The 12,416-nt window shown below is 36.1% G+C and overlaps 1 protein-coding gene across 2 annotated transcripts in view; it reads right to left on the bottom strand.

Moving 5' to 3' along the window:
- Positions 1-10,583, bottom strand: part of MMRN1 (multimerin 1) — a 65,358-nt gene extending 54,775 nt beyond the window's left edge. The window contains exons 1-2 of one of the 2 annotated variants that reach the window (XM_033214830.1): positions 10,504-10,583; positions 4,502-5,372 (exon numbers count right to left, since the gene is read on the bottom strand). In XM_033214830.1, coding sequence (XP_033070721.1) covers positions 4,502-5,124 — 623 coding nt within the window. In that variant the 5' untranslated portion in view covers positions 5,125-5,372; positions 10,504-10,583. The remainder of the gene's footprint in view (positions 1-4,501; positions 5,373-10,503) is intronic. The other variant, XM_033214829.1, reaches the window with a different exon arrangement.
- Positions 10,584-12,416: the final 1,833 nt, after the last annotated feature.

The raw sequence follows: 12,416 nt of genomic DNA, 5'->3' as shown, positions 1-12,416 counted from the left end.
GTGACCAAAATCCCAAAGTCTGAAAGACAAATCTAAAAATTCAAAGTAAGCAAGTATGATGTCATACTTTTCCTTCTGATTAGTACCTAAAAGAATGTGTCGCTTACAATAATGAAGTCTTACATTCAGTGAAATGCATTAATCTGACTTAAATGTTCAAAAGATCCCTCCCTGGTGTGGATCATGGATTATGGTAAACAAGGGTGGAAAGAAGTGGACCAGTTAGAACACTAGTGGTGAATAATGGCAACTAGAAGATGGAGAGAAGCTAAGGTATTTGGGATACATTAGAGGTGTAACAAGACTTTTTGATAGATTAGATAAAAACCAGGAGGGAGAGAAAAAATCCAAAGATCTGTCCAAGGTTTCTAGTTACGGAACTAGCCATTCACTGATTTAGTAAAAATTAAGATACATGTGTACAGGGGTTGGGAATTGTGGGAAAAGTTAAGTAGGCAGTTGAATTGTATCGTTACCTCATTTCACCTATTATCCTCTCAGGCAAGGTTTACTGACCCCATTCACAATGGATAGACCATTCCCCCGTTATACACTACAATTTCTTAAGCTTCATTCGAATCAGCATTTGTGATTCACTGTTATTCCTCCTCTCAAGTCTGCCACTGGGCTATTGGTTCCATAAGGCAGGACATGTAGGAGTTATTGTTCATTGTTTTGCTCCCAGCACAAGCACAGTGCTGGGGACAGATAAGGTGTTCAGCAAATATTTGTTCAACATATAAATACACTAATCCTAATTTCTTATTTCCATCCTTCCTATTTCAAAGTGCTTGGTCATTGACTAATACCCACTCTGCCAGACAGGAAACCACAGGGCTATTGTAGCCAGGAGTTCCTGCAATGCTAAAAAAAAAAAAGAAAAAAGAAAAAAAAAGCTACAAGATGAAACAAAAATATGCCAGAATAATCCTGAATAATCTAGAAAAGAACCTGTAATAAACACAAATACTCCTTTTACTAAGAATTATTATAAAATTCCAAGAATGGTAGAAAAAAATACGAGTTTATTCTAAATCAACCAGGTTTTTTTCATAAACAAATGCAAATATTTACTTGGGAAGTTTTCTTCCTTATATTCACATATTGATGCTCATATTTCACATTCAGTATGATTAAATATTGATTGTGTACCTGCTATAAACCAGAGACTTTGCTAGCTCTGAAAGTAAGTCCCTATATGCAAAGACACTACAAATTCATTATGATTATTATGCAGTGCTGTAAGTGCAGTGAATAGGGGAATTCAAAGAGACCTGTAGGAGCAGTTAGACAGGCCACCTAACTTCAGCTGAGAAGGCTTCCTGCAGTTATTATTAGGTGTGAAAGGAGACAATGATGGCAAAAAAGGACCATTGTTGGTCAGAGGGAAGAAACGTGGGTTTAACAAACAGCATATATTGGGCCAGAGAACTACTTATTTGAATAGGCAGGAAGTGGCAGAAGATGAGGTTGGGGAGGTAGGCAGGAGGCAGATCTACGATGGCATCATGTGACTAACTGGGTGACTAATCTTGATTGTATTCTGGAGGCAACCAATAGCCTATGAAACCTCACGAGCTGGGAAGTGAACTGGTCACGCTTATCCTCCCACTTGTGATAAGAGACTGTACCTGCCAAGGGAGTGTAATGTAGGAGCTGACAGCAATGACTCTAAAGCCAGCCAGCTTGGATTTGAATCTTTGCCCCGAGCTTTGCTAGCTAAATGACCTTAGGTAAGCTACTTAATCCCTCTGTAAAGAAATAATGATAGAATCTTCCTCATCTTTATGGAGTTATAGTAATGATTAAATGAGTGAATATATTCACTCACAATAGTAGAGTACTAGGAAGAGATGCCATGTAAGTGTTTGCTACTATTATTATTATTATTTGCCAATCAAATGAAAATTTGAAAGACTTCTTTTGACCTTATCAAGGGTTTGCAACCTAGGTCCATAAGTGAAGCACCTAGGTTTTCTCTAATGCCATTGTCATTTGCATGGCTTAATGAGTAAGGAATCTAGGTAATGGAAAGGATTACAAAGAAAACCTCAAGCTCTCCAGGACCTCAAATGACAGAATCCCTACATGGAGTTGGTACTTTTCTATAGAAAGAATTGAAGAATATTTTTGTTGGAAAATTCATAGGATAAAGTTCTGTTCAGCAAGTTATACCTTTAATATTGTTTTCTCATAGAGCATATTAAAATTTTTTGAAGTCTGGTAGGTATGTTAGTGTTTACTTTTTATAGCGAATATTCCTTAGAGGCAGGAATTATTACTTTTTAAATTCTGTGTGTCCCAAAGCCTAGCACAGTGCTAGCACATGATGGGCAAATTATAAATAGTCATCAAATAAACAAGCATTCCCAACCTTTAAAAGCAAGGACCTTGGATGAAACAACTAGCATTTATTTAAAAACTAGTATTGATCAAACTATTAGTTATTAGTTCTAATTATGACACAGCTGTATGCCACTTTCTATATGGTATATAACATTTAAATGTTATTTTAACTTGAATTGTCTCTGTTCTGTTTATTATATTTCCCTTTCTATTAAAAATTTCTGACTGAGTGCGGTGCCTCATGCCTGTAATCCCAGCACTTTGGGAGGCTGAGGCGGGTGGATCAAAAGGTCAAGAGATCAAGACCATCCTGGCCAACATGGTAAAACGCCATCTCTACTAAAAATACAAAAATTAGCCGGGCGTGGTGGTGCGCCACCTGTAGTCCCAGCTACTCAGAAGGCTGAGGCAGGAGAATCACTTGAACCTGGGAGTCAAAGGTTGCAGTGAGCCGAGCTGTGCCACTGCATTCCAGCCTGGCAACAGAGCAAGACTCCATCTCCAAAAAAAAAAAAAAAAAAAAATTATTAGCTATAGCATCTCTGAAAAGCTCCCAATCGTTTCCCATGAATGTCCAGGAGTTTTATTGTAATTAATTTTTTAAAATTTAATTACAGTCTCTAATAAAATATGATTAACAGAGATGATGCATTCAAGTGATTTAGAAAAAGCTCTCAATAAATGACATTTCTGATTATTATTTAATAGACAAAATCCTGTTGTCCCCCAAAATGAGAAAGATTAATACATGTCCATTAAATGTTTTTTTAATGGCAACTCTATTTGTCCCAAAATGAACATTTTGTAATCTGTACTATTTGTTTTACAGTAAGCTGGCATTGTTCCAAAGTCCACTATGTGAATACTTTTTTAGTTACAATCAGATTTACTTACGTATTTAAAAACATTCTATATCTTTTGAAATATAGTGAAAAATAGACTTGAATAATAAATAATACAGAAATAAGTAAATTCATCAGCTTGTATTCTTACAGTGTCTCTCTTCTTCTCACCTTTATATCAGCAACAGCTTTAACCAAATGCCTTTCACATAGCAGGTGTGTCAACTTCTATTTTTAACTTGTATTTTATTTTATTATTAGTAAGATGTTTAACCCCATTTTGCTCCCAAGACATGTCTGGTGTCTTGACTTTGTTTTATTACATGTAAAAATTATTTGTAAGTTTAGTTTTGTAACACTAAACTTCTAGTATTCTAAACATACAGATGACTCTGAGCCTTAAATGAATAAAATATTGACCCACCCAGATATTTTTTCTTCGTTTATTTTGATTTGACTATCACTTCTTTTGAAAACCCTCTTTAACAATACTCTTTTAAATTTGTTTTATTTTATTTCAACCTTTCAAATTGCTCTAACTTTAAATTAAAAATAATCTGAAAAGCAGGTTTTCTGAGTCATCACATTCATGATGGCAACACAACTCCAATAATAACAGTACTATCAAAATTTGAGTTGTTGAGCACCTATTCTGTGAGGATCATGCACCTAAGCACATTTCATTCATTTGTATCTGAACGAGAGAGCCCTGCAAAGTTATATTTTTATTGACATTCCTTGTATTAAATCTGTAGTTTCCATATGAAGAAACCGAGGTTCACAGAGATCAATTGAGTTGCTCAGAATCATGGAACTAGACCATACTGAAGCCAGGATTACACCTCTGGTGTGCTTGGTTCAATCTTTAACAACTTACTTTTTATAATACTGCTATTCCAATTTTCAAACCTGTTCATGCCCCAATTTTATTTATTTCTTTATTTTTCTCTTTCATATTGTGGGTAAGGTTGGGAACACAATCAACATATACTTGAGTTGAATTAAACTGACAGCCACCGTGGTGCTACTTTGCTTGGCAATGACTACTCTAAAGTAAAACCACCTCTATAAGTGAATAGAAAAGTGAATGATTATTTTAGTTAAAACAAAATTGCTGCATTTTATTTGTTCATTTTTCCCTTTTAGGTAAACTAACAATAAATAACCTTATCTAACTGAAATGGCAAAATTATAAATATGATCCAATTTCATCCTGAATTTGATATAGTTTTCTGGGAGTGAGGTAAATTTCCCCTGCAATCTTCTAGACCTGCTAGACAGAGAAAGAACAAAAAGAAAAGAAGATTCCTTACTTTCCTCTGGTTATTTCGAAACTTGATTTTTGGTAGTCAGTTCTTTGGCTGGGACTGCTGTCACCCCGGCTGAGGTATGTTTCCCGTGGGGCTCGATTTCCCAAGCCTCCAATGCCTCCAGCACCTCCAATGCCTCCAGCTCCTCCAACTGCGTTTAGAGAAGTTGCTTGTTCATTTGACTTTCTGGCAAAGCTCTGAAGAAATTTCAGTGTGGAATTGGAAAGGACCACTCGTTCTGCTCCAGGATTGAACTTGATGTTAGCTTTGGTTGGGAGGGTAAGATTCTGCAACTTGACCACTCCTTCTGCTCTCTCTGTGGATGTGAGAGTTTGGTTTCTCACACCCTCAGCAGGTGCACCTGTCTCTGAGGGAGGCAGTGTTGATTTAAGAAGACTCTCTTCAGAAGTTCTTGCCTCTGGAGCTGTAGCTATCTCTGCTGACATGACCCAAGTGGTTGGCAGTATTTGCAAACTTTGTATTTTATTTGGAGGAACTGAAGCAGAGGTCATAGTCTTCTGAGAGTTCCCATCCTCAGGTATAGTCCAAGAATACTTACTGTTGTTAAGACCAATGCCCCCACTCCATAAACTAGAAAGCAGGACAAATAATCTTGCCCCCTTCATCTCAGTAGTTTGAAGCAAGGTAGCTCATGTGAAATTTGGGGACAAAATCCGTGTGGCCTTTTTGATAGCTGCTTCCACACTGAATCTGCTAAGACTGAGCTTTGCCAATTTGAGATGTGTAGAGGAAACAGGTTTTTGTGTTTTGTAGTGTGCTCAGGAAGTTCGATTTCCTGTTTCTGTAGGGTTTTTCTGATCTGTGACCTCTAGTGGGATGGCTCTATGGAAGTGCTGAAGGGTCTCTGACAAAGCTGAGGGTAAATGGGAAAACACAGGCAATTATTATCAGGAAAACCCATGAGAAAAATATGAAGTAACTTTCTTTTCCTGAGCACACCCATGTTTCACGTTTCACTGCTTTCAAAGAGAAATTTCGGGTTCAACGATAGATAGTGTAAAGTTTTGGTGATATAGGCTGAACACAGGAGTTTTAACATTTTGTTCTACTACATAAAGACACTGAGAAAAGTTTTTATGATACTTCTTATCTGCTATGCTCTATCCAGAGACCTGCATTTTGTTCAAGTGCATATCCACATGCATACACATAATCAAAAGGTTGTTTACAGTGTCTCTATCATTTCATATGGTACATATACCCTAAATTATAAAATATCTATCTATCTATCTATATCTTTTTATTTTTATAAATACACTTCAGCTGTATCATTACTTAATCTCAATGATTATAAGTAATAACAGAAAAGGAAAGTATAAGTAATTGAGTTACACAGGTATACCAGGAACTCACTTTAAATTTTGCTCCTGGAACTTCTACCAGAGATACCCGCTAATGGAATAAATAATCAGAATTTTGCTTCCTTTATTTTCCAATCCTGAATGTCTGGTGGATGGGGGTAATCAATATTTTACTAGTAAGGGATAGATGAAGAAAAAGTGGAGTCACATAAAAATAAATTAAAATGGGATCATATAGAATGCTTTTATACTTTTACTGTAGGACAAAATTATACCAGTTGTAGGTAGCAGAGAACCAGATGTATCAAAGAGTTTTCTGTGGGTTTTCTTCTGGTAGAGATGTTTCATGAGATTTATCATTTAAATTCTCCAGCAAATCTCTGATCCTGACTTCAATTAACCTCTCATCTATAAAATTTCATGGCAGACTGTTTAAATAGATATGTAAACTAAGTTATAATAGTTCATTCATTCATTCACTCATACATTTATTTATGTATTTAAGCATTCGGCAGTTGCATAACCCCTCATTCTGTGCAAAGTACTCTCTTATGTGCTAGGATTATAAAGGAAAGCAAAAATGCTGTCAATTTGCTAATTGTCTGTTATGTTATTTGAAAGCTAAATCCATGTGTAACCAATCTTTCTGTCAACTTCTGTCCCAGGCATTATGCTCTTGCTAAATATTCACTCATTGATTATTAAACTATAATTAGATTTTTTTTGTTATTAGATTATTAAGTTCCTTCTTTCAAAATTAGAGAACTGGAAATCTAATTCCTGCTTGGTTATGTTTTATTGTAGATATTTTCTCTAATCCTTATTCCTGGACACAGTGCACCGGATTTGAAATAAGGCCTAATTCTTCCCTGGGCTACTAACTACTTGGGTTTAATATTTTTCTTCCCTCAATCTTTGCCATTTATTTCCATAAGTGTATTGTTGACCTCCTAGAGAGTATATAATATGGAGCTATTTAAACTAAGACAATCATCAGCAACCCCAATTGACTTTGATATGGAGTAAAAAGCATCCATTTCTCAGATATACCACAGAAAAATCCACAAACCTTACCTTAGTAAAGGACCAAAAAGGTCCAGCACAGACAATCCAGGAAATGAGTAGTTACTAAAAAGAGCAATGAAACTGTACAACTGCCACAATACAAACACGGTTTTCAGTACAAAGAAAAAGGCTTTACAGTGTCTTTATCTGGAAAAGACAGAAGGAAATAGCTTTGGCTTATAGAAGAGAAGTAATTTTGTAAAATTTAGGAAAAATATTCTTATTTATATTCAATTTTATACCAATTTTCCTAGATTTAGTAAAAATAGATGAATGGACTGTCTTGAAGATTTATAAAACTGCCAGAATAATGACATTCACTGATTTTTTTTTTTCTTCTACAGTTTGAAAGACTGTTCAAACCTGGTTTGGCAAGTGAACTTTAGTGATAAAAGGTCACCCACTGGTTCTATAACTGATAACAAATAGTTATCCAATGATAATAAAAGCTGAACAAAGCTAAGCAATTCATTTCACCTCTTATAAGGTATTGACCAATAATGACTTTTGCTCACCCCCTCCTAGCTTACAAGTGACCCTGCAATCCAAAGGCTAAAGGTTCTGTATCTCACTATTGATCTACAAAGCCATCTTGTGCTTTAACTCCCCAGAGAATCCCAAGCTCATTTAGTGATTTTGGGTGTATGGATCAGCCCTTAATTAGACATATAAAATACTCCAGAAACTGTCAGAGGCCTCATCTCAAATTCTGCTTTCTAAGATTAATTAATAGTCATCAAATAACAATTAAGAAAAATAATATTGCTGAGATGACTGACTGAGGAGTACTCAGTTTATTCATTCGTCTAGATACTCTAAACACTATTGTTGGATTAAACTATAACATCATTTTTGTATACCTGGACCCCGTCATTTGGCTCTACCTCCCATTTTCCACTAGGTTGTTTATATTAAATTATGTTTTACCATCTTGCCATTTGTTCACCATGAATATTTTGTAAGATAAAAATCATGAAATTTATTATATTATGTGCTATCAGGAGATTTTTATGTCATTTTCCATTGTATCATAAACACAGGATTCACTACATACTGCAAAATGGGTTATCTGTAGGTGATGAGATAATGGGTTTGGTTCTTTTCCCCCTTATAACCCATATGCATTAATTTTCTAACTACAAGAAAAAAAAAAGATTATTAAGTTGAAAGAAAACACAAATGTGAGTTAAAAGAGAATCTTAGATTGAGGAGTTCACTGTAGATGGTGCTGTGTATTATTGAAAGCCTTTTTTTTTTTTTTTTTTTTTCTTTTTTTGAGACAGAGTCTCCCTCTGTCTCCCAGGCTGGAGTGCAGTGGCGCGATCTCGGCTCACTGCAAGTTCCGACTCCCAGGTTCACGCCATTCTCCCGCCTCAGCCTCCCGAGTAGCTGGGACTACAGGCGCATGCCACCACGCCCGGCTAATTTTTTTGTATAGTTTTAGTAGAGACGGGGTTTCACCATGTTAGCCAGGATGGTCTCGATCTCCTGACCTCGTGATCCGCCCGCCTCGGCCTCCCAAAGTGCTGAGATTACAGGCGTGAGCCACGGCGCCCAGCCTGAAAGCATTTTTAAAACAGAGTTATTATTCTCTGTAAAATGTTGGGGATATAGGCTAACTTCCACCAGATTAGTAGGATTTTTCAGCAGCTGTTTATTTTTCACGAGAAATCCCTATTTTCTTAAAATAGTTTAAAACATCCAAAATGCAATTTCATTATAACTTTCCTCCATAAGACGTATCAGTCAAAAATAATTGAAGAAAACAAATTTTAGTGTTTTTTCAACTTAATGGTGTTTGAAAAATGTTGAAAACCTTTTAAACTTACATGTGGACAAAGGGGGTTAGCAACATACAGCAAAGGGGCTGGAGAAGAAGAGAAACTGATTTCTGCATAATTTTGATGAGTCGATGCGCTAGGTCAGTTAAATTTGGCATATTACGTAATTCTTACAAATGTGTTAGGTAAGTATTCTATTCTCATTATACTCATGGGAAGTTAAACTTAAAGAAGTGAAATAACTTCCTAGGGTAGCACATTAGTAATTGATAGAACAGATATTTATGCCCGATTCTGATTCAATAGGCATTCAGTAAATATTTGTTGAATCAATGAATGAATGGATGAAGCTATGACCATACTCCTATGTATAGTGATAACACATGGGTTGAGGAGGGCTCTATTTCACATTCTTATAGCCACACAAAAGAAAAAAAGTAATCTAAATAAATATAATGAACTTGTTCCAGGAACACAACTTCAAAAGTCTTCTGAAATACCCTTTCAGTCACATTGCTTCCTGTAAGTTCCTCCTAAAGAAAATTCAGAAAGCCCATTGATTCTACATTATCTATTCTCAAAATAAATATGAGGTTTATTTTGAAGCCATCATAGCCATATTAGAACAATAAACCAAAGACTAGGAGCTGTAGAAAAAAAGATAATGAAGCAGTAGCGATGCTAGAAAAATATAAGATAAGCAAATAAATTGAAAGTAAGAAAATTTAGGTTTGAGTGGGTTGGCAGGAAAGGGAAGATGGACAATTAATGAATTACATAATTCTTAATATTAAGTGAGAGAAACATGTTAGTTTATCAGAAAAAAACCAACATATTTTATCCTAATATTAAAATTTTAACTTTATTAGAACATAAGGAACATACTGATAAAGATGACCAAATGTCCCTAATGAGAAAATGAAGGTATGAATAGTTCACAGAACCATACCATTGCTGATTTTACATTTCCATTTAAGTAGAACAGTACCCTTGAAGTGAAAGAGTTCAAAACTCATTTCTTTGGATCATTTTAGAAATAACAATATTTTCATTTTCTTAATGGAAAGTTGTCTCTGGTTATCAAGTGATTATCAGTAGTGACTTCTGCTTCTGAAAATATGGAATAGACATATTTCCCTATTCCTTCTGCTAAGTACATCTGAAAATCATGGACATTATATATAGAACAAATAGAAGAAGATTCTGAAGGGTGGAGAAAAGAAGGCAGAACGACTAGGTGACCCAAGGAACAATTAAGCATTGAGTTCCCAAGTTTTCTTTTGCCTCATTTCTGGGTTCTGGGGAATTTGGCAAACTAGGAACACCAATAGGCACAAACAATAAAAGCCCCAATAAAAGCTTTCTTTAAGCCAATGACTAGAAAATTGAAAGCCTGGAAAGAAGGGAAAGATTTTTTTCTTTTTTCTTTTTTTTGAGACGGAGTCTCGCTCTGTCGCCCAGACTGGAGTGCAGTGACGCTCTCTCTGCTCACTGCAAGCTCCGCCTCCCGGGTTCACGCCATTCTCCTGCCTCAGCCTCCCGAGTAGCTGGGACTAGAGGTGCCCGCCACCACGCCAAGCTAATTTGTTTTGCATTTTTAGTAGAGACAGGGTTTCACCACGTTAGCCAGGATGGTCTCGATCTCCTGACCTCGTGATTCGCCCGCATTGGCCTCCCAAAGTGCTGGGATTACAGGCATGAGCCACCGTGCCCGGCCTAGAAGGGAAAGTTTTTAGAAAATAACCACTCTACTCCCACCATACAGCACAGGAAAAAAAAAAAAAAAAAGAAAAAGAAAAAAGAAAAAGAAATAAAAACAAAAAACAAAACAACTCACCCTTGCCCGCAAAGCCTGAAGCGAGAATTAAACTTCCACCTCACGAGGTTGTAGCAAGGTGTCCCAACCCTCATTCTCCTGTTGGGGTAGTGTCAGAGAAGGCCAACAGAGGAGTCAGAAGTTTCTACATCAAGAGGCCTCGCCTGAGTACACTGCCATAGCTCTCCAAAAGCTGAGTGAAAGGAAAAGAATGAAAATCAATAGCTTCAAAAAGTCCTCCAAAGGCTAGAGATAAGGCAAGAGTTTGGAAAGATGTCTTCCAAGGTGTAGAAATTCAAGGGTGGGTCTGGAAAGAAATGAGAATGTACTAGAGATTTTTTAAAAACGATTTTTCATTGTAAAGTAGAAGAAGATTTTTCATTGTGAAGTAGTGTTTTAATCACCTTCTCTTCACCCTATTGTTGAGGGAGGAATTCCCACCTTAGGGTTATTGGAATAGGTAAACACATGATGTCCAATGTTGAATTGATGAGATTGGCAGCAGTTTATACATAAACTAAAGCCCTGGGGAAGAGGATACAGCATACCACACAGGGCCACACCAGGGCTGCACTCGGGAATAGAGTCAACAATCAACAACGCTAGAAGGTGGACTTGGTAATATCAAGAGTATGAAGTGTCCCCTGGCTCCCACAGGCGGATGTGACTGGCTTGTTTGAATAATTCTGTGGGCTGGCAGGGAACTGAAACCTACTACTCAGGGATAAGCAGGAACTATGCCTGGTCCCCTTGATAAGGCAGTGGATACTGGACTCGGAACCTTATCCACAAGAGCAGAGTGGGGAAGGAAACTTTTGGATTAAGGCCATCGATGCCTTCTGGTTTCAGATGTCAAGACAGCACATAATTCTATGTCTTTATTTTAGGCCTCATATTACACACAGTTCAGAGAGCTTTTTCTCTGTATTGTCAAGGATAAAGAGCTCTCCAGAGCTTTGCCTGGGCTCAGATCTCAAACTTAGTTGAAAGGAAAATCCTTATCATGCCCTCAAAGTATTTTAAGAGCATGGTGAGTTAAAACTTAATGCTACAACAATTTTGGTTTATATTAGACCTAGCTCAATTATAAATTGGGATAACTCAGCTCCTACACTAAAGGGCTAGCAGGATAAGAATGTCCTTCTCTGAGGTAAATATTATTTTCTATAGCTTTATTATTCTTTTATGCATAATGCCTCATATAATAAAAAATTTAAGACAAATGAAAAAATAAGAAAATGTAATTCATGGTCAAGAGAGAAACCCTAAAAAATCCAGAAAACACCAAGATATTGGAAATATAAGAGAGAGAATTTCAAATAAGTATGATAGAATGGGTATTGAAGGTGGGCAACATGTCTGAATAGAAAGGGAATTTCAGCAGAGATAAAAATTATTTTTTAAAAAGTTGAATGAAAATGCCAGAAATAAGACATAACAAAAATGAAGAAGTCATTTGATAAGCTTAATAGCACACTGGAAATATCAAAGAAAATAAGAAAAGAAGATAGGATAGAAGAAATTATCAAAACTGAAACACAAAAAAGATGAATATGTGAACGAAATAAACAGTGTCTGAGATCTGTGGAACAATTTCATATGGTTTAGCACACCTCTAAATGGAGGGAATAAAGAAGAAAAGAGAGAGTAAATAGTACAAAAGATAATTTTTTAAAGATTTATAGGTAAGACTTTTCCAAAATTGATGAGACACAATTGATGAGTTGTTGGAAAAAAAAAAAAAAAAACCACGCCATATCACATAAAGGGGAACATAATTACAGCTGACTTTTCATTAAGTCAAATAGATGAGAGAGAGCAATAGAATTACACCTTTAAAGTGCTCAAAGGAAAAAAATAGCTTGTCAACTTATAATTCTATATCTTGTAAAAATATCCTTCAAAAGTAAAGGGGAAATAAACACAACTTTAAT

The sequence above is a fragment of the Trachypithecus francoisi genome, unplaced genomic scaffold, assembly GCF_009764315.1.
Source record: "Trachypithecus francoisi isolate TF-2019V2 unplaced genomic scaffold, Tfra_2.0 Lachesis_group1, whole genome shotgun sequence".
Lineage (NCBI taxonomy): Eukaryota > Metazoa > Chordata > Mammalia > Primates > Cercopithecidae > Trachypithecus > Trachypithecus francoisi.
Note: the sequence above shows the minus strand (reverse complement) of the source record. Positions and strands in the feature narration are given on the sequence as shown.